The 26,527-nt window shown below is 48.5% G+C and overlaps 1 protein-coding gene across 3 annotated transcripts in view; it reads right to left on the bottom strand.

The window, feature by feature from the left end:
* Coro1c (coronin 1C) overlaps positions 1-26,527 on the bottom strand; it is a 75,253-nt gene that overhangs the window by 30,050 nt on the left and 18,676 nt on the right. For 2 of the 3 annotated variants that reach the window (XM_036171849.1, XM_036171848.1), the window contains exon 2: positions 17,459-17,658. In XM_036171849.1, coding sequence (XP_036027742.1) covers positions 17,459-17,653 — 195 coding nt within the window. In that variant the 5' untranslated portion in view covers positions 17,654-17,658. Of the gene's footprint in view, positions 1-17,458; positions 17,659-17,845; positions 17,992-26,527 lie in introns of those variants that run through there. The other variant, XM_036171850.1, reaches the window with a different exon arrangement.

The following is a 26,527-nucleotide window of genomic DNA, read 5'->3' as shown; positions in this document are numbered from 1 at the left end:
AGTTATCTAAAAATGTCACTGGCCATCCATACTAGGCTTGGATAGCGAAAGAAAATTCCTACCAGGACATGGGCTGTACAAAGGGCACACCAGTAGCCCAGCAGTCCCTGGCAGCCAGCCACCAGAAATATGGGTGTTAATAAAAATGGATGCTCTGTAAGCAGCAGCTTCCTCTGGCTATGATGTCACCATCAATCCTTCTAACAAATAAAGGAGCGTCACACTGCAGCACCACACAGAGGAAACCGATCACCTAGTAAGACAAGCACAGGCATGACTAGAACCAGGGAATGGCATTCTGGGTGTACACTATCTGACACACTCAGTGCTCACAGAATGGCAGCTAGCTTGTTCTCATGATTTATAACCTCTAAATACCTTCCTATCATAACAAAATCAAGTTAAAACTGAAGCACAATCACACTTTTTACCAAAGGGTATACACCATTTATTAAGAATGTGACACTGGGGCCCAGCAAGAAGGTTCAATGGGCAAAGGTACTTGATGCCAAGCCTGAGGACCTGAGTTCAGTTGCCAGAATCCAAATGGAACTGACTCCCTCTAGCAAGCCATCTTCCGACCTGTGGAGAACCACAGAAGTTTCCTAGTGAGATCTGCATTTATTAACCCAGCAGGGCTGCACAGGGGAATGATCTGACCACAGATATGGTTACCAGGTGTGTGGAAGGGTCTGCACTTGGCTGTGTGGTATACTTTGATCTAGCAAGGGGGAGGTCTTTTGCCCCGCCCCTTGGCATTGTTATAAAAAGTCCCGTTTTTTGAGACAGGGTTTCTCTGTGTAGCTTTGTGCCTTTCCTGGAACTCACTTTGGAGACCAGGCTGGCCTTGAACTCACAGAGATCCGCCTGCCTCCGCCTCCCGAGTGCTGGGATTAAAGGCATGAGCCGCTGCCGCTGCCGCCACCACCACACGGCTAAAAAGTCCTTTTGATGCGAGAAGGGGCCGGTGGATTGTGATCCAGGTCCTCTCGAAGCTATCCTGTGTTTCTCTGTCTCCTCTCCACTATCTTTCTTATACCTCTCTCCTCATAGGAACCCTTTAGAAGGTGAACAGGGACTTAGGTTCAGGGACACCCCCCCAAACAACAAAATACTATAGAGTGGGGTACTCTGGGTATTCTAACAATGGACTAACTTGTAAGGATGAGAAGACACCCTGAGAAAGGCACTGAGGGAGGGACTCAGTGCACACCATTTGCCATCCAATGAACAACTGTGTCTACTTGGTGGGTCTGCTACAGATCCCAGGATGCCACAGCTTGCCTGCCCCTCAGCATTACATGTAACTAACAGCAAAACTGGAAAGCTTACAAATTTAATGCCAGTTTTTCAATATCTTTTTCTGACTAAAAAATGACATTTTAAAGACCTCTCTCCAATTTTCCAATGTTTTCCAAATTTCCAATACAGAATGACTTCATTTTACTAATGTCGCTGAGTATCCCTGTTTTTCTTTCTACAATTGTATTTATTATTAGTGTGTTTGTGCATGAGTGGGTGTGCATGCTGGAGGTCAGACAACAGCACTGTGGGTTCTGGGGACTTACCTCAGGTGGCCTGGCTTGCATAGTAAGCACTTTCCCCTGCCATTTCATCGACCCAAACATCAAATATCGCTAATGTTATGTGTTTTATTTGCTTGTTTCTTTGAGATAGTTTCTCACTGTGTAGCTGGCTAGTCTGGAGCTCACTGTATCCCAGGCATGCACACCACACCACCCAGCAAGACTCCTTTTCTAGTACAGAAACTGCAGCCATTTGTGTTCTGAGCCTTCAGGAAGGTTTTAATTCACTAACTTCCTACTTAGTTGTCTGGTCACATGTCATGGAGTGGCTTCATTGTGGCTGTCCAGCCACAACCCCAAGTGGTTGAGATTACCTGGAGTAAACTCGGTAACTATCAAAACCGACACCCAGCTTCCTAGAGGCCCTGCTGCAGGCCCTGCCTCATAAACTCACGGGACAGTGGTGAAATGGGTCAGGACCCTGGCACACTTTCCTTAGTACCTGACAGATCCAGTGGCCTGTTCTGAGCCAAGCAACATGAACCCAAGGGAAAATTCAGCCTCTGAGGCATGCAGAGAGCTGGCACAAGGCAGAGGTGTAAGGGTACAGTTTCCACGTGGCTGGCCCGAGCCGAGGGTGACAACTTTGAGCACATCCCAGCCAGCAACCCCCAGCCTAGCAGCAAAGCGGCGCCAGCACTGGCATGTGCTTCAGGTTTGGGGAAGGCCTTAAACTTTCAAGCCAGTATAAGCCTCTGGAGAGAACTCACATCTCTCAACAAAACCCAGTCAATTAGGCAGCATGGGGAGGATGGAAGAAATGGGGAAAAATGGAAGCTTCAGTAAACATAAAACTCTATCGAATAGCCCTTTAAAAAAAGGAATGTTTTGCTGGGCAGTGGTGGCGCACACACCTTTAATCCCAGCACTTGGGAGGCAAAGGCAGGCGGATCTCTGTGAGTTCAAGGCCAGCCTGGGCTACAAAGCAAGTAAATCTCTGGTTACAATGATATTCCCATCAATTCTGAGAGAAAACCCTAGTGGCTTTCATCTATGTCTAAGCATGTGTTCCATCTGTCTCACATTCCACCTCAGGCAGTTTGTGCTACGTGTGCTAAGCCCACACTGTGTGATCCAACTATAAATGTATACAACACACAGTGAATTTTCCACAGACTCTATTATACAGGATGCCACTCTGTGGAGAGATGGACCTGGAGTGTTTTCACCCTCACGGACTCTCAAACTCCAAGGCTAAACGTGCCCTGTGAGGCTTATACAAGACCATGCATGCAGAATGGAGCAGTTCCTCACACTGTGTGTGTTCCCACAGCCAGTCAATCAGCACAATGAAACTGGCCCCTTCCAGAGCAGACCCGTGGAGCGCCTTAACTTTTTCCTAAGGAGCACACACCTTGCAAAGTTAGTAACGACTCTGATGATAGAGCGGCAGTGACACACTGGTCACCAGTCTCCAACACTCCCTGGGATGCTCGAGACAGCCGCCCATTTCTTCCTAGCCTCTATCTGAAACTGCCCACATAACCCCAACCTCTGCTCTCTGTCTGACGCTTATCAAGCTGGACAGCTGCCTCACTTTCCGTCCTTGCCAACTTCCCAGCTATGCCTCTGTCCTACACTGGATACGGCCAGGCAAATGGGAGGGTCCAGAGCCTCCACTCCAGACCAGAGAATGTAAGCCTAAGGCCTCAGGTCCTGTAACTCCAGGAAGAGGGAAGCGCAGCTCAGTTTTTCCAAATGTTTGCTTTTCAAGGGAAAAACAGGACAAACCCATTGGATGTGCCCATGTTTCAGGAACAGTTCATTTCTGGCTCTGGGACAATAGACTGAGAACTAGTGGACTCCAGCAGGGAGAATGGAATCACAGACAGGCTCGGAAGCGGAGCAAAGCTTCAGCCAAGCATAAGGGCTCCATTCACATGAGCAGGGTTCAAAGGAGTCAGCAAAGGGCATCTGCTGAGACTGCTTCTTTCTCCAGCTTCCTTTTCTGTGAGAGACTGTTTATGTGAGCACATGTTCTGCTGGGATCTGTGAGCCTCAGTTGCTCCACAAGGAGGAGCCATAGTGACCTTGGGTGGCGGGGTGGACATAGCTGTGGAGATGCACACCATGTGCGATGTGCTGATGAAACACACGGAGAGATTTTGCTTTAAGGGAACAGAAACACCAGCCTTCGGGTGTGGGTGTGCTCTGGAGTAAAACATCAGACTGAGTTACTCTGTGACGTGAGGTAAACCTGAAGCTAAGCTGCCAGGAGAGGTGTGGCCCTGAGAACTGTCTATGGCACACAGGCAATCTTTGCGTCACAGGTATCCTCAAGAGCTGGGCTTACCAACTTTCTTTTTCTTTCTATTTCTGTGAGGCAGGGTCTCTTCTATATAGTCCAGGCTGGCCTGGAAATCCCAAGTGCTGGGATTAAAGGTGTGTGTCACCACACCCATCCTTCAACATAAATTTTAAATTTATTACTGTGTGTGCTATGGTGGGGGTCACGTACATGCTACACCACACATGTGGAAGTCAGAGGGCAAGTCTGTGGAGCAGCCTCACACTTTCTACGTTACACATTATTCCAGGACTAAACTTAGATCACCAGGCTGGTGCAGCTATCAATCACCTTGGCCCACTGAGCCATCTTGCTAGCCCAAGTACTGGATTTAATATGGACCAGACTGAAAATAAAGCCCATTGAGAACTTGAGAGGAATGACTATAAAACTTTGACTACTGAGAAAAAGTGAAAAAGCTAACATGTTCTTATTCAAATACACCACACTGGGAAGTAGTTCAGTGGTAGAGAACCGGACGGACAGACAGTCCTCAATTCAATCACAGCCCCACACTGTGAACTTGCTGGGGCCCCATCAGCTCTGGCCCCCAGGAGTTCTTTCCTATTCTTCCCTAACAATTAGCATCCCCTGCTTTCAAAAAAATACAAAATAGCAACCTGAAAAACATATTTCCTTTTTGGGGGGCAGGGGTTTAGTTTATTGAGACAGGGTATCACTATGTAACCTTGGTTGGCTGGAACTCGGTATTTAGACCAGGCTGGCCTCAAACTCAGAGATCTGCCTACCCTTATCTCAGTCTCTGAGTGCTAGGATTAAAGATGTGGGCCAACCCTAACCGTAACAGCCAACCCAGTATTTCTTAAATGACTTGAGAAAGAATTTACAAAGTGAAAACTCAATGTTTCTAATCATTATGATTCCACGTGACACTTCTGAGCTAAGAACAAACTCACTCAAGAATCAAGAACCCATGACAGGCTAGAACATAGTCAAAACCAGCTTTCAGTTTAGAACTAAATGGCTCTAAGTGCAATACAGCGGGCGGTGGCCGCGGCGCACACCTTTAGTCCCAGCACTCAGAAGGCAGAGCCAGGTGGATCTCTGTGAGTTTGAGGCCAGCCTGATCTACACAGTGAGTTCCAGGAAAGGCGCAAAGCTGCACAAAGAAACTCTGTCTCGGGGGAAATAAAAAGATTTAAATGCAATACAGAGGGAACGCCCCACAGTTAAGGAGAGTGAGTGGCTGTCTCATCTGCCCTAGTGAGCAAATGGAGAAGCATCACGGGACTCTGAAGTGGGTTTAAAAACAGAACAATACTGCTTTGGTGGGCAGGGAGTGAATGAGCAAAGCAGGACAGTGTGTGTCTTGTGAACAAGCTAGAGGAGCAGGGTGCAGACCCAACTCAGTGGCCTGTGTCACTTACGCAGGACTCAGAGCTCAGCCAGATGAAACCCACTCACCACGAGCTAACACGTCCCATCCCTTGCCTCCCAGCTCAGTATTTCCTGAACTCTACTGGGCTCTACACCCAAGCGGCATGGACCTTCAACTTGGCAAGAGCAGTTTGCTGCATGTGTAGATGACACTGCAAAAATGTGTTCATTCCACACTGGGTGGACTTTTAGAGCAACCCTCTCTTGGCCTGGTCCAGCATGGAATCAACTCATTTCCCACACTGAGGACATCAGCTGAAAGCAGTGGCCGGTGTGCTCAGCATGGACTTAGGGCCTACCCAGGAAACCCAGGAAAGAGTTAACATTCCCTGCACTGGACTAGGTAGCTTCTCACCACACACTTCCAGATCCCACCATTCTCCAAGCAGCTGTGCAGCCAATCAAAGCAAAGGGAGGAAATCACCCTGACCAGCTGTCAGCCACGGAGCGCTGATGGCCATATATGGTAAAAAGCACTGTCAGAGCTTGTCAGGCCCACAGCCCGCTGCTGGGGACACATCAGTGAACTGCAGCGGTGGCGGCAGCAGCGGCTGAGACAAGGGGATGCACAAAGGACAGGCTGCCTGCTCATCTCGGGAGCAGTGGGGGAGGGTGGAGACCATCATCTGCTGGGCATGCTCACTCACAGCTACTTGCAGTCATCAAAAATAGCCCCAGGGCACACTGTGAGGTTCCTTCTGCCAGGGCTTTGTGCCTCATTGTTAACTGGGGGGAAGCAGAGCTCCCCTCCTCCTTGCTCCCTCCAGTGAGCCTGGAAAACACAGGAACTGGGAGGAAATGAAAGGGCCCTTCTGTGGCACTTCATGTGGTAATGAGGCCACGCAGCACTCATGTGGCTGGCAGCTCAGGACACAATTTAGAAGTCATTGTTCTGCACCTGGTGCCCCCCCCCCCACCCGAATCCCTAGCCCATCCCCCAGCCTTTCAAGGCCCCAACACTTCAGAGTAGGTACTGGGGGAATCAGACTATTTCAGGAGGCAGTGGACAGGAAGGTCACAACACACCAAGAAATGGCATGTCATAAAATCCTCTACCATTAACACCAAAAGCCATGAAGTGCCAAACAGCCACCTCTATGCAGTGGACAATCAGCATCACTCTTTGTAGAAATGAAAACCGCCTGTCAGCATGTTCAGCTGACACAGCAGTGCAGCCAATGCAAATCTGGCAGGTGCTGGCACAGTGGGTCATACAGAAAGGCATCATGGGAGTCTGCGCCCCTTTTGAGTCCGCCTGTGGAAAAGGAACTTATTAGCTCAGTGCCTAGCACTTCAGGGAAGCCCTCAGGACAGAGCTGCTGGGATCTCATCACCACCACAAGGCATGGCACACACAAGACCCAACACCTGACGCTCTCATGGGCCGATGGCACCAAGACCAAGCTACTGTCTTGTTAAGCTTTCCATCCAGGGAGGGAATAGTACCAAGTCAACTAACTAGACAACCAGCCCCTAAGACTCCCTAGTCCTTCACATATAACAGGAAAAAAATAACAACATAAAGGAAGACTCAGACATGGACATTCAAAATAACAAAAAGCCTGCAGCCCGGGGCACTCCATCCCAGACTCAAGTTCTGCAGAGCAGGGGAAAGACAGCAGCCAAACACAGCACAAAGCTGACAGCTCATGGAGGACACCCTCCCAACACGGCTGGGTGGGACTGTGGAGTCCCTGCCTCCTCCTGAGGGAGTTAAGGGAAGATACCTGGCTGCTGCAGCTGTTACAGGACCTGAGTGTGTGTTCTGGTTCTTCACATGCTCTCAAGGAAAATGACAGTTCTGTACAATTCATACTAGGAATGAAGGGAGAAAAGCCAACTAGTGTGTGATTTTCTACCAAAAAGCTGCTTTCAACTACTTCTGACTTAAAATGCTGGGTCATGTGACACACAAATGACCAGATCCATTTCCTCCAGCATACCATTTCACCCATACCAAGAAAGCCAACCTACACTTTCGAGTTCCAGTCTGAAGAGAGATGTGGCCATCATTGCCTTCCTGGAGCAGAACACCTGCCCATTCTCAGATTGTACAGTGATAGGCTTTGCAAACAATCGTCCTTGTCTTCCTCATCTTCCAGCCTTAGGTGGGATCAGCCCGCAGGGCTGGAACACTTGATGCAGTCACAAGCTCAGCACCGGGCAGACCCAGGGCAGTTGTTATAGGAACTTTAAAAAAAAACCCCTAGACAAACCCCTCCTGCACACAGGTGGGGCTGACCAAGCGATGGTCCGCTGCCACTGTCAGCCCGAACGGCAGTGGACATGGCCTTGGGAGCAGCAGCTGGGGCGTGGAAGTGGCAGCACTCCCCATGGTGGCTCTGTGCCTTGTCCATGCTCTGAGCTGGTATGCGGTGGGAAGCCTACTCTGGGCACGACCAGCAGGCAAAGAGAAGTGCCAATCAATTGGTTCCTCTCACCACGAGCAACGTGTACAATCCAGATGTCATTTTCTCAGACAATGAGATAAGCCCGTTGGACACCAAGAACCATGGCTTTGGATAAAAATTACACCCTGGTGCTGTTCATTTCCACACACTCATCTTCAACGTTGCTCAGATCAATCACCACTGTCTTGTGGAAACCAGGAAGTATGGGTCTGAGCCAAGTTTTGTGATTCGCGGACAGTGTCAAGATTGACGCTGTACAATACAGCCAGCTGGGTAGTGTCCACAGAGGCCTCAGTGTTGTGCCTGGTAAAGAAGTGACTGGCACCCTAAGAGATGCCACATACCCTTTGAAGTAAATGAATGACTTCTATGGGAAGAGCTCTCAGGGAGCACCAGGGCAGTTTAGGGACATCTTTCTGCCTGAGATGACCCTGCTGTCCTGTGAATGAGCAAGTTCTGAAGAGCACAGTGATGAGGAGCCTGTGCACCCACATAAAGATGTGGAGGAGTCAATAGAAGCAGACAGTGAAAAGTCCGTTCACTCTGCCGAGCAGACTCAGAAGATATTCCTTGCCACCAGCTCCAGCATCTTCAAGAACATAAGGTGAGGCACAGCACTGAGAGGTCAGCAGGACCTGGTTCAGAGGTCACAGTCCAGACTAAGAAGCCCAGCTCCTTATGACACGTGGGGCCCTTCTGAAAGGTCGGTGATAATGGCTCTGACTTTGGGGTGAACCTTAAGTTACAAAGAGGCCAGATGTACAAACAGAATGGTCTGTATGAATTTTTGAAGCTCACTGGATGGAAAGGAGCCTCTGTGCTGTTATTTTGATGACGACACATATGATAAGCTGGCGGACATCATGCTAAAGTGTAGCTGACTGGCTGGTGCGCACATCCTGAGCTGTGGTCCCAGGTCAGAGCCATGAATATGAAGAAGTACACTCAGACACGGTGCGGCTGCACCCCTGACCACAGACACGGTGCGGCTGCACCCCTGAATGGGTGTTGGAACAGATGTAGGCTCATGGAGATGATGTGTTGCAGCTGGTTTTGCAGCCATGGGAAAAGGACAGGAAGGGGATGAAAGAAAGGAACCAAACTTTTTATCTTCAACACTTGAGTTCGGGAGCTTGTTCTGCACAGACCAGACCTCAACTGTTCTCTGAGGTGCAGGTCACTACTCACAAATCTATGGAGTGTTTCTGAGCTATCTCCTAAACTGTAACATCCACCATGCGTTCTACCAGGGAGGATCCTCTGTAGCACGATCATGCTGAATGGTCACATTCCTCTACCTTCAGAGAACCCCTACAGGAGACTTAGGACCAGTACCTGGATGGACAAGAGTGAGGCATATCACTGAAGAGACCAGTGGTTATGGAAAAGCCATGACCCCACACAGGTGAACAACTTGACAGAGTCAGCTTTAAATGAGGCTGGTGATTTCCAAAAAAGATAAATCAACATGCCTTTTTGTTTTTTGTTTGGTTTTTTTGAGATAGGGTTTCTCTGTGTAGCTTTGAGCCTTTCCTGGATCTCACTCTGTAGACCAGGCTGGCCTCGAACTCACAAAGATCCGCCTGGCTCTGCCTCCTGAGTGCTGGGATTAAAGGCGTGTGCTATCGCTGCCCGGTGGTATTTGTTTTCTACCTTGTGGAGAGACATAGGTTGAGACAGGCTAGTCACCTAGGATGTGGCCTTCCTGCACACAGGGCCCAAGGGCAGGCTTCATATTGAAACTCTGATGCAGCCTTCTGGGACAGAGGAGCCCACCTGATGCCACCTGTGTTCAGCAGGTCATGGGTGGGAACTGTTCTCAACAACTTGTGACACATTTCCTGATTGTTTACAGGCAGAGTGTTGGAAAGTGCAGGGGTACAGTGACATGCAAGACAGCCTCTGGCAGAAGGCAGATGATTTAGGGAGCACTCTGCAGCCCCAACTGCAGCAAGGAGCAGGGGGGAGCATCGCCAGCAGCCAGCTCCCAAGCCTTCTGATCCTCAGGCTTTCGCAGCCCTTCTCCACACTGCCCCAAGAGAATGCAGCCTCCCGGAAGCTCTTTCTTGACCCCTCAGTATGTGTTTGCGGTGGTGCCCGACACGTGCTGGTGAGGAGTGACAGACAGGGTCCCTGACCCACAGAGGTGGGGCAAGGAGACAGGGACTCTGGTTGAAGTGTTTGGGGCTGATGGGTCATTGCGGGGTAAGGCCTCACGGCTCAGCCCGTGTGTAGAAAAGGCAGCCCTTCCGAGGGAGGTGCTGAGAGACCAGTAAAGGGCATAGCTTCTTCCCTTCCCCTGTGGAGGGAAGAGTCCTTGATAATGTCTGCATCTGCAGCCTCTGTCAACAGACCTGCTGCCTTCTCCTGTGGAGGGCCACAGGAATGCTGGGGTTAGAGGTGTCACCACCCTGTTTAATGGTATTTTCATTGCAGATGCCGGCTGAGTGCCTGTGGACGGACTAGCTGTGGCTCATATTGCAAGACTCACTATGAGCCTTTGCTCTAACCTGGCATATATTCTTTGGGTTGTGTTCTGTTTTTGGTTTGTTGTTTTTTGTTTTTTTTGTTTTTGTTTTTGTTTTTGGTTGGGGGGGGAGTTGTTTTGTTTTGTTTTGTTTTTCAAGACAGGGTTTCTCTGTGTAGCTTTACACCTTTCCTGGATCTCGATCTGTAGTCCAGGCTGGCCTTGAACTCACAGAGATCCACCTGGCTCTGCTGGGATTAAAGGCATGCACCATACCACTCGGCCTGTTTTTGTTTTTAAATAGAGTCTCACCATAGAATTCAGACTGGTCTCACACTCAGACCCTCCTGCCTCAGTCTTTGGAGTCCTACATGTCAAGTTGATAGGACAGGTGTGGTGAGTATTAAATCTGGAGTATGGCAGGATGGTGCAGGAGGCGTGCCTCTCACTGTGAAGTGCAGCACAGTGTCACCTGTCACCTCAGGGCCTCAGGATGCTCTAGACCACCTCCTTCTGTACTGCACTCTACAAACAGGTTCTCCAGAGCAGGCAGGCAGGGGGCTGTTTGATCACCCCTGGTGCTTGGCAGCTGGCATCCATGAGAACAGGTGACACTCAGCACTGCCTAGGGCTGGGGTCTCACAGTTTCTCCTCAGGAGAAGCAGAATGAAGAACTGGGAGAATTCTTGGGCACAAACTAGTCCACTTGAGAGTGAGGTAGCTGTGTTTTGAATGCCTAGAGTCCGTGACCTAAGTTGGGGGAGAAAAACATTTTCTGGATATGAATAATGTTTTTTTTTTCTTTTTGAGAGTCTCTCTACATGGCCCCATCTGTCCTGGAACTCACTCTAGATCAGGCTGGCCTCCAACTTACAGAGATCGCCTGCTTCTACCTCCCAAGAGCTGGGATTAAAGGAGTGTGTCAGCATGTCCAGCTTTGAATGAATTTCACATCTTCCTGTGCAGGAGGGTCTCAGTCTTGAGAACATTAAACTCTGTGGTGCTAGGATCTGACATAGCAGAGGCCAGCAGACGGCAAACCAGAGCCATACCACGGTAGCACATAGCTGGGTTAGCACAGGGCTATTTTCCCATAGTCATTTGGTTTGTACCCTCTACCCAAGCCAGTCAAGAGAATCTGATCAAATGATAGCCCGTCTATAGTGGGCAAGAAAATAATCACAACGCAGTGTGATGGTGCAGCCTGTGGTACAGTGGCATGGTGAGCAACTCAGAGTGTGCTTTCTCTGCTCAGCAAGTCACAGGTAATTTTGACCTGAGTACTGACCAGTAAGAAGAGACCAACTTTAGACACTCAGAATACTGACTGGAATCAATCAAGTTTTCTTCTCCAAAACATGACAGAAACTCTAGAGTAGTCCCTGGCCAAACCTTGCCCTGTCTGAGACTTGGGTCTTAAGGTCATAAGGCAGACATTTTTGACGTCATATCGCAGCCACTGTGAGAAGGGAATTAGGTCCTCTCAGGCATCTAGCAGGTGCTCTGTGCCATTCCCGTAAAAACCAAGAAAACCATCAGTTATCATTTTCTGTACATCCTGGGAGCATTTGCTGAATTTTTCACAAATTGATAGTTGAGACAGACTACAAAAGGAGTTAAGACTGGAGTTCATAGCCACAAAGCAAAATCCCTACAGTCCTACATGTTCTCAAGGTAATGGGAGATCTAACTGTGGGTTAAAAGTACCGTGCAGGGGCCAGTGAGACTGCTTAGCAGGTACGGGCTCTATGGCCAAGTCTGCCAACTGGAGACCAATGCCCAAGACCTACACGGTACAAGGAGAGAACTGACTCCACAAGTTGTCCTCTGACCTCCATAAGAACAATCACCATGAATCAATCTCTCTCTCTCTCTCTCTCTCTCTCTCTCTCTCTCTCTCTCTCTCACACACACACACACACACACACACACACACACACACACCTCTATATCTCTATAGATACAGATATAGATATAGATATATTTTAAATAAATAAAAGGAACTGCCCAGCAACACTGAAGGGACAAAGAAACAGTGGCACAAAGGTTAACAGAGCCCCAGCCACAACTATTCCATCATGGCCCACACCTCTCTAGACAGTCACTGCACCAAGGAAATCAGCAGGCACTCCCGAGACACAAAGGTCCTTTACCATAGACCAGTGAAGGGGGAGGAGAGGCACCAGGGAGATAACAGCCCACGGTGTGTATCCTCCATCCTAGGGAGTATTCCGAGGGCAAGCGCACAGGGCTCTGAGGGCGCCCTCCACCCCCACTGTTACTGCAGGACTGGCAGGCTCTCTGAGGTCTGAAGTTCGCGTGTGTGCCTAACAGGATCTGCTGCTTGCCGTGACTACTTGAGTCTCCATGATTCACAGCAGGGTGGGGAAGCTTGCTTCAGCTGTGTGTCACGAGGGTGGCTATTGCACAGAAGAAAGATTGTTCATGCCAGCCTGGCAGACTGTTCAGGGGACTGAAAAACTGTATGCTGGAGATGAGGCAGCTTAGACACTTGTGACAAGGGAAAAACTATTCCTCGTGCTAGCCAAAACCACAATGCTTTTTTGTGTTCAGTAAGACTGTCATGTCTTATTCATCCACTGAAGGACTGAAGAATAAGGAAATACACCAAGCCACACCCGCAGAAGTCATTGCAGAGTGGCATGCCATGGCTTGAGCAACATTACAGCAGAGCCAGGGCTCACAGGGGCTAATCCAAGCCACCACACCATAGCTGAGAACGCTCCTTATCCCTCAAGCAGGGACTTCCAACAATCACTTTCTCTAATAAAATCATCCACATAAAAAACTCATAAATCACATACTTAAACATGATCCAACGTGTTGACTGCTCATGTGTGTGCTGGCTCTTGTGTGTGAGCTTACACATACACACACACACACACACACACACACACACACACACACACACACTTCACTATATCTGTCCCTATTACTATTAACATTTTGGATTCTAAGTCCTGGAAGACAGAGACTGTCTAACTTATTTATATTCTCTGAGAATCTAATTATAAAACTCTGAGATTACAATAATGTGATTTATTGTGAGCAGATACTAGCTTTTAAATGTGAGACTCTCTGAAAGGTCATGATCCCTTTGATCAGTATGTACACACTCAATATTGCTGTATACAAAGCCCCGAAGCATCACCAGAAGCCTCCACCAGGATTAAGAACATAACTAAGGGCTGGAGAGATGGCTCAGTGGGACAGAGCACTGGCTGCTCTTCCAGAAGACCCATGTTCAGTTCCCAGCATGCACACAGAGGCTCACTCCAGTTCAGGGGATCCAATGACCTCTTCTGGACTCTGCAGGCATTATACAAACGCATGCAGACAAAATACCCACACACATAAAAATAAGTAACTTTTTAAAAATAAAATAAAAGCCATACCAAGCTCTTATTTCTTCTAGAGTAACTTCAGGCTGTAGCAGGTCCAGTAAGTCGGTGCTCACCAAGAGCTCAAGTCCTTGCTATCTTTTCTTGTCTTCTCTCTCTCTTTGGGTAGGATGGGGTGCCAAGACAGTGGCTGGCCTGGAACTCACTATGTAGGCTGCCTCTCAAGTGCTGAGATTAAAGGTGTGCACCACCACACAGGGCTAGAAACAGCAATCTGATACTTTCTGGTACAGGTTAGAAAACACACCACAATGCTGGGGGAGTGGGGGGGTGCAGCTGGGTGACAGTGGTCTTAACTAGCATGAGTCAGGCCTGAGGTTCAATCCTCCCCCCACCAGGGAGGGGGCAACCACTACAAAAACTAGATTTGCCAGGCAGTGGTGGCACACGCCTTTAATGCCAGCACTCGGGAGGCAGAGCCAGGTGGATCTCTGAGTTCGAGGCCAGCCTGGTCTATAGGGCGAGATCTAGGACAGCCTCCAAAGCTATACAGAGAAACCCTGTCTCAGAAAACCAAAAAAACAAAACAAAAAACTAGATGCAAGTATTTCTTGAAGGGCAGAAATGCTGGCACTGGGCAGGCGCTGAATTAACTACCAACCAACCACACATGGCCTGCAATAGTCAGCCGACAGTGGAGAGTGATAGTCAAGGGTCAGCAACAGGGTCAAGTCCACATCCTGACTCAAATACTTAAGAGTTAGACATAAATGACAAGGTGGGCACCTCCTGCCAACATGGAGGACAGTCCTGTGTTCTACAGCTATTGGTGCCCAGCAGCCAGACAGCACCCTAACAAGAACAGAAACACCAGGGTCAGCTGACCCCGTCGCATGGCCAGGCCTGGCTCCCACAGCTCAGGGCCACAGGGGTGCCTCCTGAGGGCCCCAGGACTGACCACCACCCTCTCTTGCTGGGCAGGGCTCTGGCATCTGCTCCTTGCAGTTATACGTCAGACCAGGAAGGGGAAGCCACGCAACACCAGCATGTGCTTTGTGGATTCTGAACACTGGACCCACTCAGAACCTGCCTCAGAGCTGACGGCCACAGGAGAGGAGTCGCACTGAGAGCGCATAGAGTCACCAGGGCTGAGAAAGTCCTTTATAAAGTCACACAAAGAGACAGGGGCACAGTGACAGATCCGCGTCTCACTACAAGGTGACCCAGCCAGGGCCACTCCACAGCTTTTCCGTTCCGTCTCACTCTCTCCTAAGAGCCACTCTGACACAGAGAATTTATGGTGCACGTAATGCTGCTGTTAATGTTCACGGAAAGCACCGAGTACTGTGAGCCTCCAATGAGAGAAGGCAGGAACATCAAGCCCTGGTCTACCCTCCAACGTTGTCACTAAGTTTAAATCACTGTCAGCTCCTCCTGCAAACAACGGTTCAGGGCAGAGCCTTACAGACAGTGTTACAGCTGTGGAAGAAGTGCCCGAGGGATATATGTGTGTGTGCACGTGCACACTTGTATGGCTGCACTCACCTGTGTGTGCGCACATGCGGAGGTGTCTTATATTGTTTCCTACCTTATTTTTGGAGACAATGTCTCTCAGTGAATCTGGAGCTTGCCATTTTGGATGGACTGCCAGCCAGTGAGCTCCTGGGCCCCTCCTCCTCTGCCCCTCTAGTGACAGGGTTACAGACAAGCATCACTGAGCCTAGCTTATCAAATGATGCTGGAGACCCGAACTCGGGTTCTCATGCTAACACTATCTACCAGCCAAAGCATAACCATGTTCAAAGGGCTCACTGGATTCTCATTCCTGTGAGGATGATTACAGAACAACAGGCTGACTAATGCAGGCCACTTAATGTAGGTAAGAGCCACACCGAACAGATCTCCAGTCAGTGCTGTGAGGTTCAAAGTCCCCGTAATTTGCAAAAGCAAAGATGGACTCACAGAACCTTCTGTGGATGTGGAAGCTGAAGGAACTGTCTGAACTCAGTGGAAGATTAGCCATTCAGAGTTTATTTTGGGCTTCTTAACTGGCTTGTTCCATTTCTTTGAAGAAAAGAATGTCTTGAATTTGTTGCTCAGTTTATAAAAAGAAAAATGCCTTAACTCCAAACAGACCATGGGTCCCTGACCTGGCTGACAGGCTGTGGCTGTCCTCTCAGATGGCCACCCTGAGCCCTAGTAATAAAAAGCCAACTTCCTGATTGTCCCTCGGTACTAATAAAGGAATACAAAGCTGGAGAGATGGCCTGGTTGTTAAGAGCATTTGCTGCTCTTCCAGATGACCTGAGATCTAGTCTCTGCACCCCTACCAGGTGGCTCACAACTATCTGTCACCTCAGCTCAGGGTATCCAATGCCTCTAGCTTCTGCATACACGTGTCATGAGCATCCAAATGCTTACAGACACACAGACACATGCACACAGAGACACACAATCACACCTATATATTGTGGAATATTCCTTTACACGATGTGAAGATATGTCACTATGATTGGTTTAATAAAAAGCTAAATGGTCCACAGCTAGGCATGATTTTCAGGACAGAGAGAATGCTGGGAAGAAGAAGGGGGAGAAGTCAGAGAGTTGCAGAATGAAGTGGACACACACAATGGAATAGAGGTAAAAGCCATGTGGTAGAAAGTAGATTAATAAAAATTTGGTTTAATTTAAGTTATAAGAGCTAGTTAAGAACAAGCCTAAGCTATCGGCCAAGCTTCCATAATTAATAAGAAGTCTCCATGTGGTTATTTGGGAGCTGGCAGGGAGGACAGAAAAAAAATCTGCCTACATCTATATGTAATTAAAAATAAACCCTTGAAAAATAAAGGAACATTCTAAACAGATGTGCAGGTGACGCACAATATTCAGTTCAAACCCCCACTCCAAAATCAGGCTGAGTTACAATGGTGTGGCATCAGTCAACAGAAATAAGTATCACAGCAGAAATATCTCCAGTTAACTGTAAGACTCCTGTTTGCCGATGGGAAGACGCATTGGAAATAAGTGTCTGCTCTGTTCCCTGAGCACCCATCTCCCTAATTCTTTCAAGAGCTGGTTCAGTTGTAGAATAATCAATCCAGCCGTAGAAGTCAAATACGGATGTAAAACAAAATGAGTTGGTTATGAACATCTGAAGGGACTCTAGGAGAACCGGAAGCTTCCCCAGGGGAAAACATCTACCTGATGTGGAGCAGCAGTACTCTTGGCAAAAAGTTGACTTCACTGTGTCTACCTTCAGAGCCCATGATCCATAGTGAGATGTGCCCTAGTACACATGGCTCAGAAGTAGACATGCAGGGTGGGCAAAGTGCCCTGCCAATAGTCACAGCAGGGAAACAGCTGTCCTCCACATCTGCATCTTCATAGTATGGTAAGGATACTAAACCTTACCTCTAGAGCTCGGGACTCACCAAACCTCTTCCTCCTACTGCTAAGGAGAACAGGAGCACAGAAGCTCCACCTCATGCCCGACTGCGCCAGGGCTCAATGAGAGACAGTTAGGAGAGGACCAGCAGGGTCACGCTGAGGTGAAGTGCACACAGAGCCACTCAGTCAGGGCCTGTCATTGTGCCCCTTGTTAAACAGTTTAAACCCTATGCTGTGACGTGTTACCAGAATTGGGATAAATCTTGAATCCTGTGTTTTTGTGTGGACCCTTCCAACACCCTTGCCCTTGCAACAGGGATGGAACCAGGGTCATGTGCCTAAACACTAAACAACGAGATACAACCCTCCCTCAGAACGTTTTCTTGAGCTCATGTTCCATTCCAACTCAAAAACCAAAACCCAGGGGCTGAAGAGATGGTTCAGTGCGTTGGAGTGCTCGCTAGCCCTGACAGGACCTGAGCTCAGTTCTCAGCACCCACATGAGGCAACTTAGAGACCAACCTCCTGTTCCTCCAGCTCCAGAATGGGGCGTCACTCACCTTGTGCAGAGGGAGCACCAGGAAGGCTCCTCCCCCGCTCGCTTCTATGATGATGGCGACAAATCTGGGGTTGACTGCACAAAAGGAGCTGTCCCAGGTCACTCGGGAGACTCGGATGTCATCATAGCACTGGTCGTTTTTCACCGCCTGCCCAAAGACGTGCCGGAACTTGCTCTGCCGCACCACTCGCCGCATCGTGTCTGTGAAAAGGAGAGAACTACCTGAGAACCATGGGCCACCAAAGCTGCACCACAGTCTGCAATGGGCAAGCGGGAAAAGCAGAGCACCCCGGCGTTCTGTCTACTGTCCTAAAGAGCAGCCAGACTGCGAACCCAGCTCCCTCTGCAGCGCAGACACAGCACTGCGAAACGTGTCGGAAAAACTTACAATATCCAGAAGCAGAGGAAGATTGAGACAGATCATGAAGGAAACTGCGTCTGTGGGGGTGGGGAGGGGAGGAATCACTCCACCCTATTTTGGAGACAGGAAAATGCCAAAGTGAAGTTACCTTGCAGGTGTGAAGCCAAAGCCCCAAACAAGTTATGATCTGGTGGCTTTCTCCTCAGTCTGCAGGGTCATTCCCAGTTTTACACACCCTCCCTGATCCTGACACCAGCATCCCTCTGTCTGAGCAAGTCTACATTACCAACTCTGCAGACTAAGGAGACAGAGGCAGCTGCCCTGCCTCTGGGGGCCTGCTACTATCCTCCTGAGACAGGCTTGCCCTTCAGAGCAGCCCAAACCACTGCTGAGTGTCCCCTGGAGGAAGGGGAATCTGACCTGAGGCTGCCCTGGAAGTCAAGAGCCAGGTCTTAGAAAAAGGAGAAGCAATTAATGGGACGTGGCTGATGGGGCCACCTTCCCATGACAGTGAGCCTGGCAGTCCCATCCTGCAGGGAAAAGTTAAGAGCCAGGTACTGGGCTAGAAGCCAGGGCTGTCAAAGACAGCCTGATGACATGCTGGTGGCAGCTGGACAGAAGGAAGGGAACAGGCCAGCGTGAAGAGAAAGGAGAATATGAAGAGGCTCTCGTGTTGGATCATTCAACTTCTTGCAGAGTAAGCTGGGCACGGAGAATGTGGGTGACAGCTAGCTGGGGTCCTGGACTCCTCACGGGTCATTTCAGACAAATCCCACTGGGTTGCCAGACGGACATGAACACAGGAAGCTTTGTGCGTCAGGCTAAGGCCCCACCCACCTCAGGTTTTCTAGCCAGCACTTGATGTAATTTTCCTGTCTGCTTCTGTATGACATTCCGCTCAAAAGACAAACGGAACATGGATAAAGCTAAGTGGAACTGGCATGTGGCCAAACCATGACAAATTTGTTGAAAACCAGATCACTGTGGACAGAAGAGGCCAGCACCTGTCCATTTGTGCCAAGTGGGACATGTGGTGGGCAATGCTATTTCGTGTCCTCCAGTAGCCTTCCTGTGGCCCTGAACCCTCTGCTAGAAGCAGAAGAAGTTTGTTTATGCCAGAGCCTCCGATCTTTGCGAGGCTTGTGTACAAGTGTCCTCTCTGCAATGCTGGGGCAAAAGCCCGGTGGCGGGCCACAGAGCCCTGTGTCCTGCAGCCCAGCTGCTGCCTGACCTTCCCTGCTGACTCCTGGGGTGTACGCTTTGAACACTTGGTAGAGATGCTAAGGATGCACACTCAGCCAACAGCTTTCAGTGCGAAACTGTAGGAGTTCTTTAGGCATGAGCCAGACAGCTTCCACTGTGGCAAAAACTAAAAGCACACACCTCCACACTGGCCACTCTCGGAAGCCACCGCCCTCACAGCCATCGGTACTACAAGTCACTAAGGCTGGAGTCCCCATCCGCATCTCCCAGTGAATGTTTCAAAAGTCCGTTAAGATGGCTCATCAGTTAGAGTATCTACTCTCCAGAGACCTCACATTTGGTTCCCACACATCCAGCTGCCTGTGGCTCTTGCTCCAGATCATCCAACACCCTCTTCTGGCCTCCATGGACACCCAAACACATATTCACATATATAAAAATACATCTTTTTAAAAAGTTAACACAGAAGAGAAAAAGACTGTACTAGGCCAGTCAATATTCTTCATGTATTAAAATATTTTATAAAACTTAAAATATTTTATAAAACCCAATAGAAAAAGCCTGTGGCTCACACCTTTAATCCCAGCACTTGGGAGGCAGAGTCAGGTAGATGGATCTCTGTGAGTCTGAGGACAGCCTGGTCTTCAGAGAGAGTTCTAGGACAGCCAGAGCTACCCAGAGAAACCCTGTCTCAAAAAAAAAACAAAAACAAAAACAAAAAACTCACAAAAACAAAAACCAATAGAAAAGTAGGCAAGAAACACAAACAAGTAACAGAGAGAGAGAGAGAGAGAGAGAGAGAGAGAGAGATATCACCACCACTCCCTAAACCTATGACACAAGGGAATAAATGGGTATAAGCACATGGGATTGGGACAGGAATGGAGCCCACCAGAGAGCACACCTGACCAGACAGCTCAGAAAAGCCTGTGTCACTGAGCGGCTGCCCTGGGCATCCCCTACACTCAGCTGAGCATCTTGGGAGGCACTCACAGGACTTAAGCATACTGTAAATCCCTAGCACCAGCAGGAAAGAGAGCATGTCTCAAGCCAGGCGTAGGGTGCATATCTATAATCCCAGCACTAGGAAGGCAGAGGCAGGGAGGCCAGGATCTCAAGGTCATCCTCAGTTTAGCAAGTTAAGGGACCAGCCTGAGCCACTGAACCTTAATAAACCAAGCAGTCATCTCCACCTTACGCAGAGTCAAGCTCACATTCATTCTAATTCTGTCCGGATAAAAGGATACATGGGTTCTTACATTCAATAGTGAAATACAATGTTAGCTGAGAGGGCAGTGTGAAGATGCAGCCAGCTTTCCGGGCTGAGCTGACTCAGCTATGCTGAAGTGGGGCTTGACGGGCAGTGCGAGCCCATTCATGCCCAGGGCCAAATCTAAGCCCCGCTGTCCACACGTGATGCTGCTGCTTAGCTGCAGAGAAAAGTCTCTGGCTCTTCAAACATGACAGAGGACAGCAGTTCCAGGAGCAAGCTCCAGAACCTGTGAGCATCTGTGTGAACGGCAGAGGCTGGCCATAGCTTACTAGGGTAAGCCACAGACCCTGTGTCAGAATTCTCCACCTGACAGTAAGAACAAACACACACGTAAAGCTGATGTGACGGTTACTTGAGCATCCATGATGGGACAGTCCTAAGAGATCGCTCTGCTACAGCATCCGGTATAAATGCCATCATCCTAGTAACTGGCCTAAAACAACCCAGACTCAACCCCAACTCTGCCACTTGTCAGCAAATTACTTCGCCCCTCTGAACCCCAATATCCTCACCTATAGAATAAAGAGTAGTACCTGAGAATGCAAGCCACAAAGCCACGGTCCAGTGGCTCCAAAGTCTATAAAGCGGGGTTAATACCAATTTCACAAGCACCTCCAAAGACTACAAGGTCAGGAAGCACTCTTAAGTAACCTACACGCTGATACCAAATAGACATCTCACACACATGACAAGCCAGCATTTCTCATGAATATGGAGACAAAATCCCTCCATAAAATGTTAGAAAGCAAATCCAGCAACACCTGAAAAGGAATTACACACCAAAACCAAGTGGGGTTCCCTCAGGGATGCAAGGAAAGTTGGTTCAACATATGAAGTGATTGTGGGACCTACCACCAACAGAAGAAAGATAAAACCCACATGACACAAAGCGCTTGACAAAACATGATAAAAGACTCAGCAGATGAGGAATGAAAGGGTATTTCCTCACAATGAAGAGAAGGAAAGCCCACAGCTAACACATGTTGAGTGCTGAAAGGCACTCTCTAAGCTCATACACGAAACAAAGCTGTGCTCTGGCCACTTCTACACAGACTGTACTACAAGACAAACAAATGCAACCAGGCGCAAGAACCAAGAGCAATCCACAAAGATCAGTCATGTTTCTATACGCTCACAACAGGCAATCTGAAAATGAAATTAAACAATTCCAATCACAACATTAAAAAAAGACTATGCGCCAGGCGGTGGTGGCGCACACCTTTAATCCCAGCACTCAGGAGACAGAGGCAGGCGGATCTCTGTGAGTTAGAGGCCAGCCTGGGCTACAAAGTGAGTTCCAGGAGAGTCAGAAACACACACACACACACACACACACACACACACACACACACACACACACACACGGCAGGAAATTGGACATAGTTATTTTAGACAATGTGAGAGTTGACAAGACAGGTAAGTCAGGGCCAGGAGCAGAGGGAAAGGACACTTGCCACATAAGCCTGCTGACCTGAGCTTGTGCCCCAACCATGTGAAGATGGAAGGAGAGAGCCAACTCCACAGTGTTATCCTCTGACTTCTGCACTTGTGCCCACACATACACACACAAAGTACACACAGACACATACAACCATCATCATCATCATCATTGCATTTTTTAAAAAAGAGCTCCCAGTCCAGAGGTAAACCCATACTCTCTTTGGCCAACTGACTTTCAACATGGGAACCAAAATCACTCATAGGGGAAGGAGTGTCAATAAATGATGCTGAAAACAACTGGACATCCGTGAAAGCAAGCAAACAAAAAGACAACGATAGGCCAGCCATGGTGGCATAAGCATTAACCCCAGGAGGATCTCTGTGAGTTTGAGGCCAGCCAGGTCTACAGATCGAGTTCCAGGACAGCCAGGGATACACAGAGAAACCCTGTCTTGGAAAAGCAACCAACCAACCAACCAAAAGATGGTAATGATGAAGTGGGTCCAGGCACAGCCACAAGAGCTGAAACTACAAAGCTCCGAGAAGCAAACCATCCTGGCCCTGGATGGCAAAAAAAAAAGCTTAATTAACAGCACAGGCAACAAAAGAGAACAGGTACACACAGACCCCTCAAGGCCTGCACAATGGCTCAAAGGTGAAGGAGAACTGACTTCTCCATGTTAGCCTCTGACCTCCACACATGTACCATGGTACATCCATCAGAGCAAACACACACTAACTATATAAATAAAGACATACACAGACAATTGTTACAAACCTTAAATCTGATAAGGCACTTACTCATACCTTAAATATACAAAGAACTTACTAAAAAGGAGGGGCAAGGGGGTAATAAAACATGACCAACTAATCCTACTTAAAAATGGACTCACCAGGCGTGATGGGGTACACGCTATCAGGAGACAGAGTCAGGAAGATGAGGCATTTGAAGCCAGCCTCAGCTACAGGAGATGTTGCTTTTGCCTAGCATATATAAGACCCTGGGCATATAACCATTCCTCAAATGGATTAAAGGCCCAAAGAAAACACATCACTGTCCAGCATGCACAGGAAAAGGTACTAGGCATTAAGAGTCACTTGGTAAATGAAAACCAAACCCTCAACAAAATGCCCCTTCTCTACCCAGAATGGTGAAAATCCAAAAGTCAGAGAAGAAGAGCTGATGGAAATGTAGGCTGCTTGAGACCTCAAATGTGTTGGGTACTTTGGGCTCCGGAAGAGCCTTATAGTTCCTTACACCTTAACAGAATTAGCAACTGACCCGGCACTTCAGAGAACTGAAAACAGTCAGAATCCCAGCATCCAAAGGACACACACAACCCGAGTGCCTGTTATTCACTGGACAAGTGGGTAAAATGCTATTACACACAGAGGAATGCTGCTTAGCAGTGAACGCATCGGCACATTCTACAGCACGGAGAAACCTTTGCAACATTATAGTAAAAGACAGCACAGAGACCCACATAGCCTAACTCACTTGGAGGAAGCCTGAACTAGGCAAATGTAGATAGCAGTTTGGGGGCTGTGTGGGGTAAGAACTGAAGACAAAAGACAGGAAGCTGTTCTTTCTTGGTTTTTCAAGACAGGGTTTCTCTGTGTAGCTTTGGAGCCTTTCCTGGATCTCACTCTGTAGCCCAGGCTGGCCTCGAACTCACAGAGATCCTCCTGCCTCTGCCTCCCGAGTGCTGGGGTTAAAGGTGTGCACCACCACTACCCAGCTGGGAAGCTGTTTCTTAAGATATATTTGGCCTGGCACCATGGCCCATGCCTGTAATCCCAGCAGTCTGAAGGCAAAAGGCAGATGGATCTCTGAGTTCGAGGCCAGCCTGGTCTACTGAGTGAGTTCCAGGACTTCCAGGGCCACACAGACAAACCCTGTCTCGAAGACCTCCCCCACTCCCCGCATGACTTATTTGTGTATGTTTATGTGCACGTGTGTGCAATGCCTGCAGAGCCAAAAGAGGGCATCGGATGCCCTGGAACTGGAGTTACAGGTAGGGCTGCCAGTGCTGACAATGGCATTCAAAAGATCAGCTGGAAAACTGCGGCGAGCTCCTCGACCAGCGAGGAAGAACGACCACCATTCGAGGATTCTTCTCAGATCACACTTTATTGGAGCGTCTCTTGATTGAGGGAGAGCAGGAGGTGAGGGGCCCCAAGAACCAAAAGGCAGCTGCTTATATAGGGAACCAAGCGAACGGGTCAATCTATGATTGGATCCCACCAGAATGCACGGGGAGCCACAGGATAGGCTGAGGACATAAGGCCAAATTACCATATACGCGCATGCGCAAGCCTTGAGGCGCGCAGCCCAGCAAGCACGGCCAAATACGGAGTTGTTTACAGCAAAGCTGGCAGGAAGTCGGCGCCATCTTAGAATGGCAGCTCCCTACAGAAAACTAAGATAGCAAAAAAATATATAAAAAAATAAGTAAAATGTCTTATCAGATTTGGGTATTATTTAAATTATATTGTCTCAAAGTGATCAAACAATAAATTAGAAAACTAAAATGTTTTCTAAGAGAACCCAATGCTCAATGAAACAATTCTGAACAGGGAGATACAGGTACAACTCTAAATCTCCTGCCAAAGAGGAATCCACTCATGAGGTCTGTCTGGTATAAGCTCGTCCACCTACACAAGATCTTTTCTTTGCAAATGCTGAGAACATTTCAACAATGAGAAGGCAGTGAGCCAGGCGTGATGGGAACTGAGGCAGGAGGATCAGTCAGCCTGGGATCAGGAGCAGATCCAAAAATCAACAAAACAATAGGGTAGCAAGGAACAGCTCGTCCGTCTAGCACTTGGCATATAAGGAATAGGACCTGAATTTGTCCCCAGAACTGATGCACGAGAGCTGTGCATAGTGGCACACTTGTAACCTCAGTGCTAGGGATCAATGGCTGGTCAGCCCCAGGTCCCATGGAGACTGTCTCAAAAAAAGGGCAAGGAACAACACCAAGGTTGACCTCTGGCCTCCCTGAAAACACACACGCACCTGTCCACTGACGTGCATGTGCGCAGGAACACACAAATCAAACAATTTAAAATGATGGCGTAGTTAAGTCATTGAGCAAATCAAGGAAATGTTCAACAGATTTCACAACAAATTCCAATCAGTAGGAGGCAATGAAAATGTCTTTTAATTTCCACAAAATGTAGCTGGATGTGGTGGCACACGCTTTTATTCCCAGCACTTGAGAGGCAGAGGCAGGTGGATTTCTGAGTTCAAGGCTAGCCTGGGCTATACAGTGACTTCCAGGCCAAGGCTATGTAATGAGACCCCCACCTCCACCTCCACCAACACACACACACACACACACACACACACACACACACACACACACACACACTACAAATCTTACCTAAACCCCCTACAACAGGCAATTTACCACTCTACCATAGTTCCGGTAAAACTGACGGCATGCTCGAATGGGTTTAAAAAGTCAAACACAGAATGCCGTCATCAGCTACTCAACAGGCTGAGGGAGGAGGCGCTAGTGCTGAGGCCAGTCTGGACCGCACAGCACAGATCGGACCGTGGCTGTGGTGGACGAGGAGAAAGAAGAACAATAAAAAACCACCAGAGCCAGATGTGATGTCACTCACCTGGAACCCAGCACCTGGAAGGCAGAGGCAAGATTACACTATCCTTGGCTACATATACATAGCAAGTTTGAACTCAGCCTGGGTTTTCTAATGTGCCGACTAGTTTTATATCAACTATAGATATCTGAGAGGAAAGAACCTTAACTGAGAAGATGCCTCCATAAGATCCAGTGTAAGGCATTTTCTTAACCAGTGATTGATGTGGAAGGCCCAGCCCATGGTGGGTGGGGCCATCCCTGGTCTGGTGGTCCTGGGTTCTATAAGAACACAGGCTGAGCAAGCCATGGGGAGCAAGCCAGTGAGCAGCACCCCTCCATGGCCTCTGCATCAGCTCCTGCCTCCAGGTTCCTGCCCTGCTTGAGTTCCTGTCCTGACTTTCTTTGGTGATAGACAGTGACATGGAAGTGTAAACAAATAAACCCTTTCTTTCTGAGTTGCTTTGATCAAGGGGTTTCTACATAGCAATAGTAACCTTAACTAGGACACCTGAATAGCCCAGTAGATAGTGAGCCTGAGGCCTAGGCCCCACGTGATGTCCTCTCTAGATAGGGCTGGCTTGAATCTCAGAAACAACCATCTGTCTCTTTGCCCTGGTTTCTAGGTAACACTGATTTATCCAGCAATCCAGGCTTTTGTTTTGTTTCTTAGACAGGGCCTCTCTATGTAGCCCAGGCTAGACTCACTCAAACTTGCAGTCTCCTACTTCAACTTCCCAAGTGCTGGAATTCCCGGCCTATGCCACCATCCTCCGAAGGTGTTGGTAGCAGACAGTATATACCACTGCTTTTGACTCCAAATAAAGAAAACCTAAACCCTGAAAAGTACTATTCATTATTCCTAACACCCAAACAAACAAAAAAAACCCTTAAATTTCCTTGTATTCTGGGTAAGCATCTTAACCAGAATGACAGCCAGCGCCCCCCATGGCTAAGGGCTGACTCCACTGCAATGGCTCTTACAGTCTCCTCTCCCGAGGCTGTTGATGGGCATCGCAGGGGCCTGCAGTTACTTCACAGGGAGTACAATAAGGTGCTTGAGAAAAATACAGACAGGATAGAGTTGTTAAACTGCCAAGGCAGGAAATAAAGTGCACTCAAACACCCAAGCAAATGTTTCTCTATTTTCTTGGTCTACCTCCACCAATCTCATAAACAAAGGACGGC

Source organism: Onychomys torridus, chromosome 22 (assembly GCF_903995425.1).
Source record: "Onychomys torridus chromosome 22, mOncTor1.1, whole genome shotgun sequence".
NCBI classification, from domain to species: Eukaryota; Metazoa; Chordata; class Mammalia; order Rodentia; family Cricetidae; genus Onychomys; species Onychomys torridus.
Note: the sequence above shows the minus strand (reverse complement) of the source record. Positions and strands in the feature narration are given on the sequence as shown.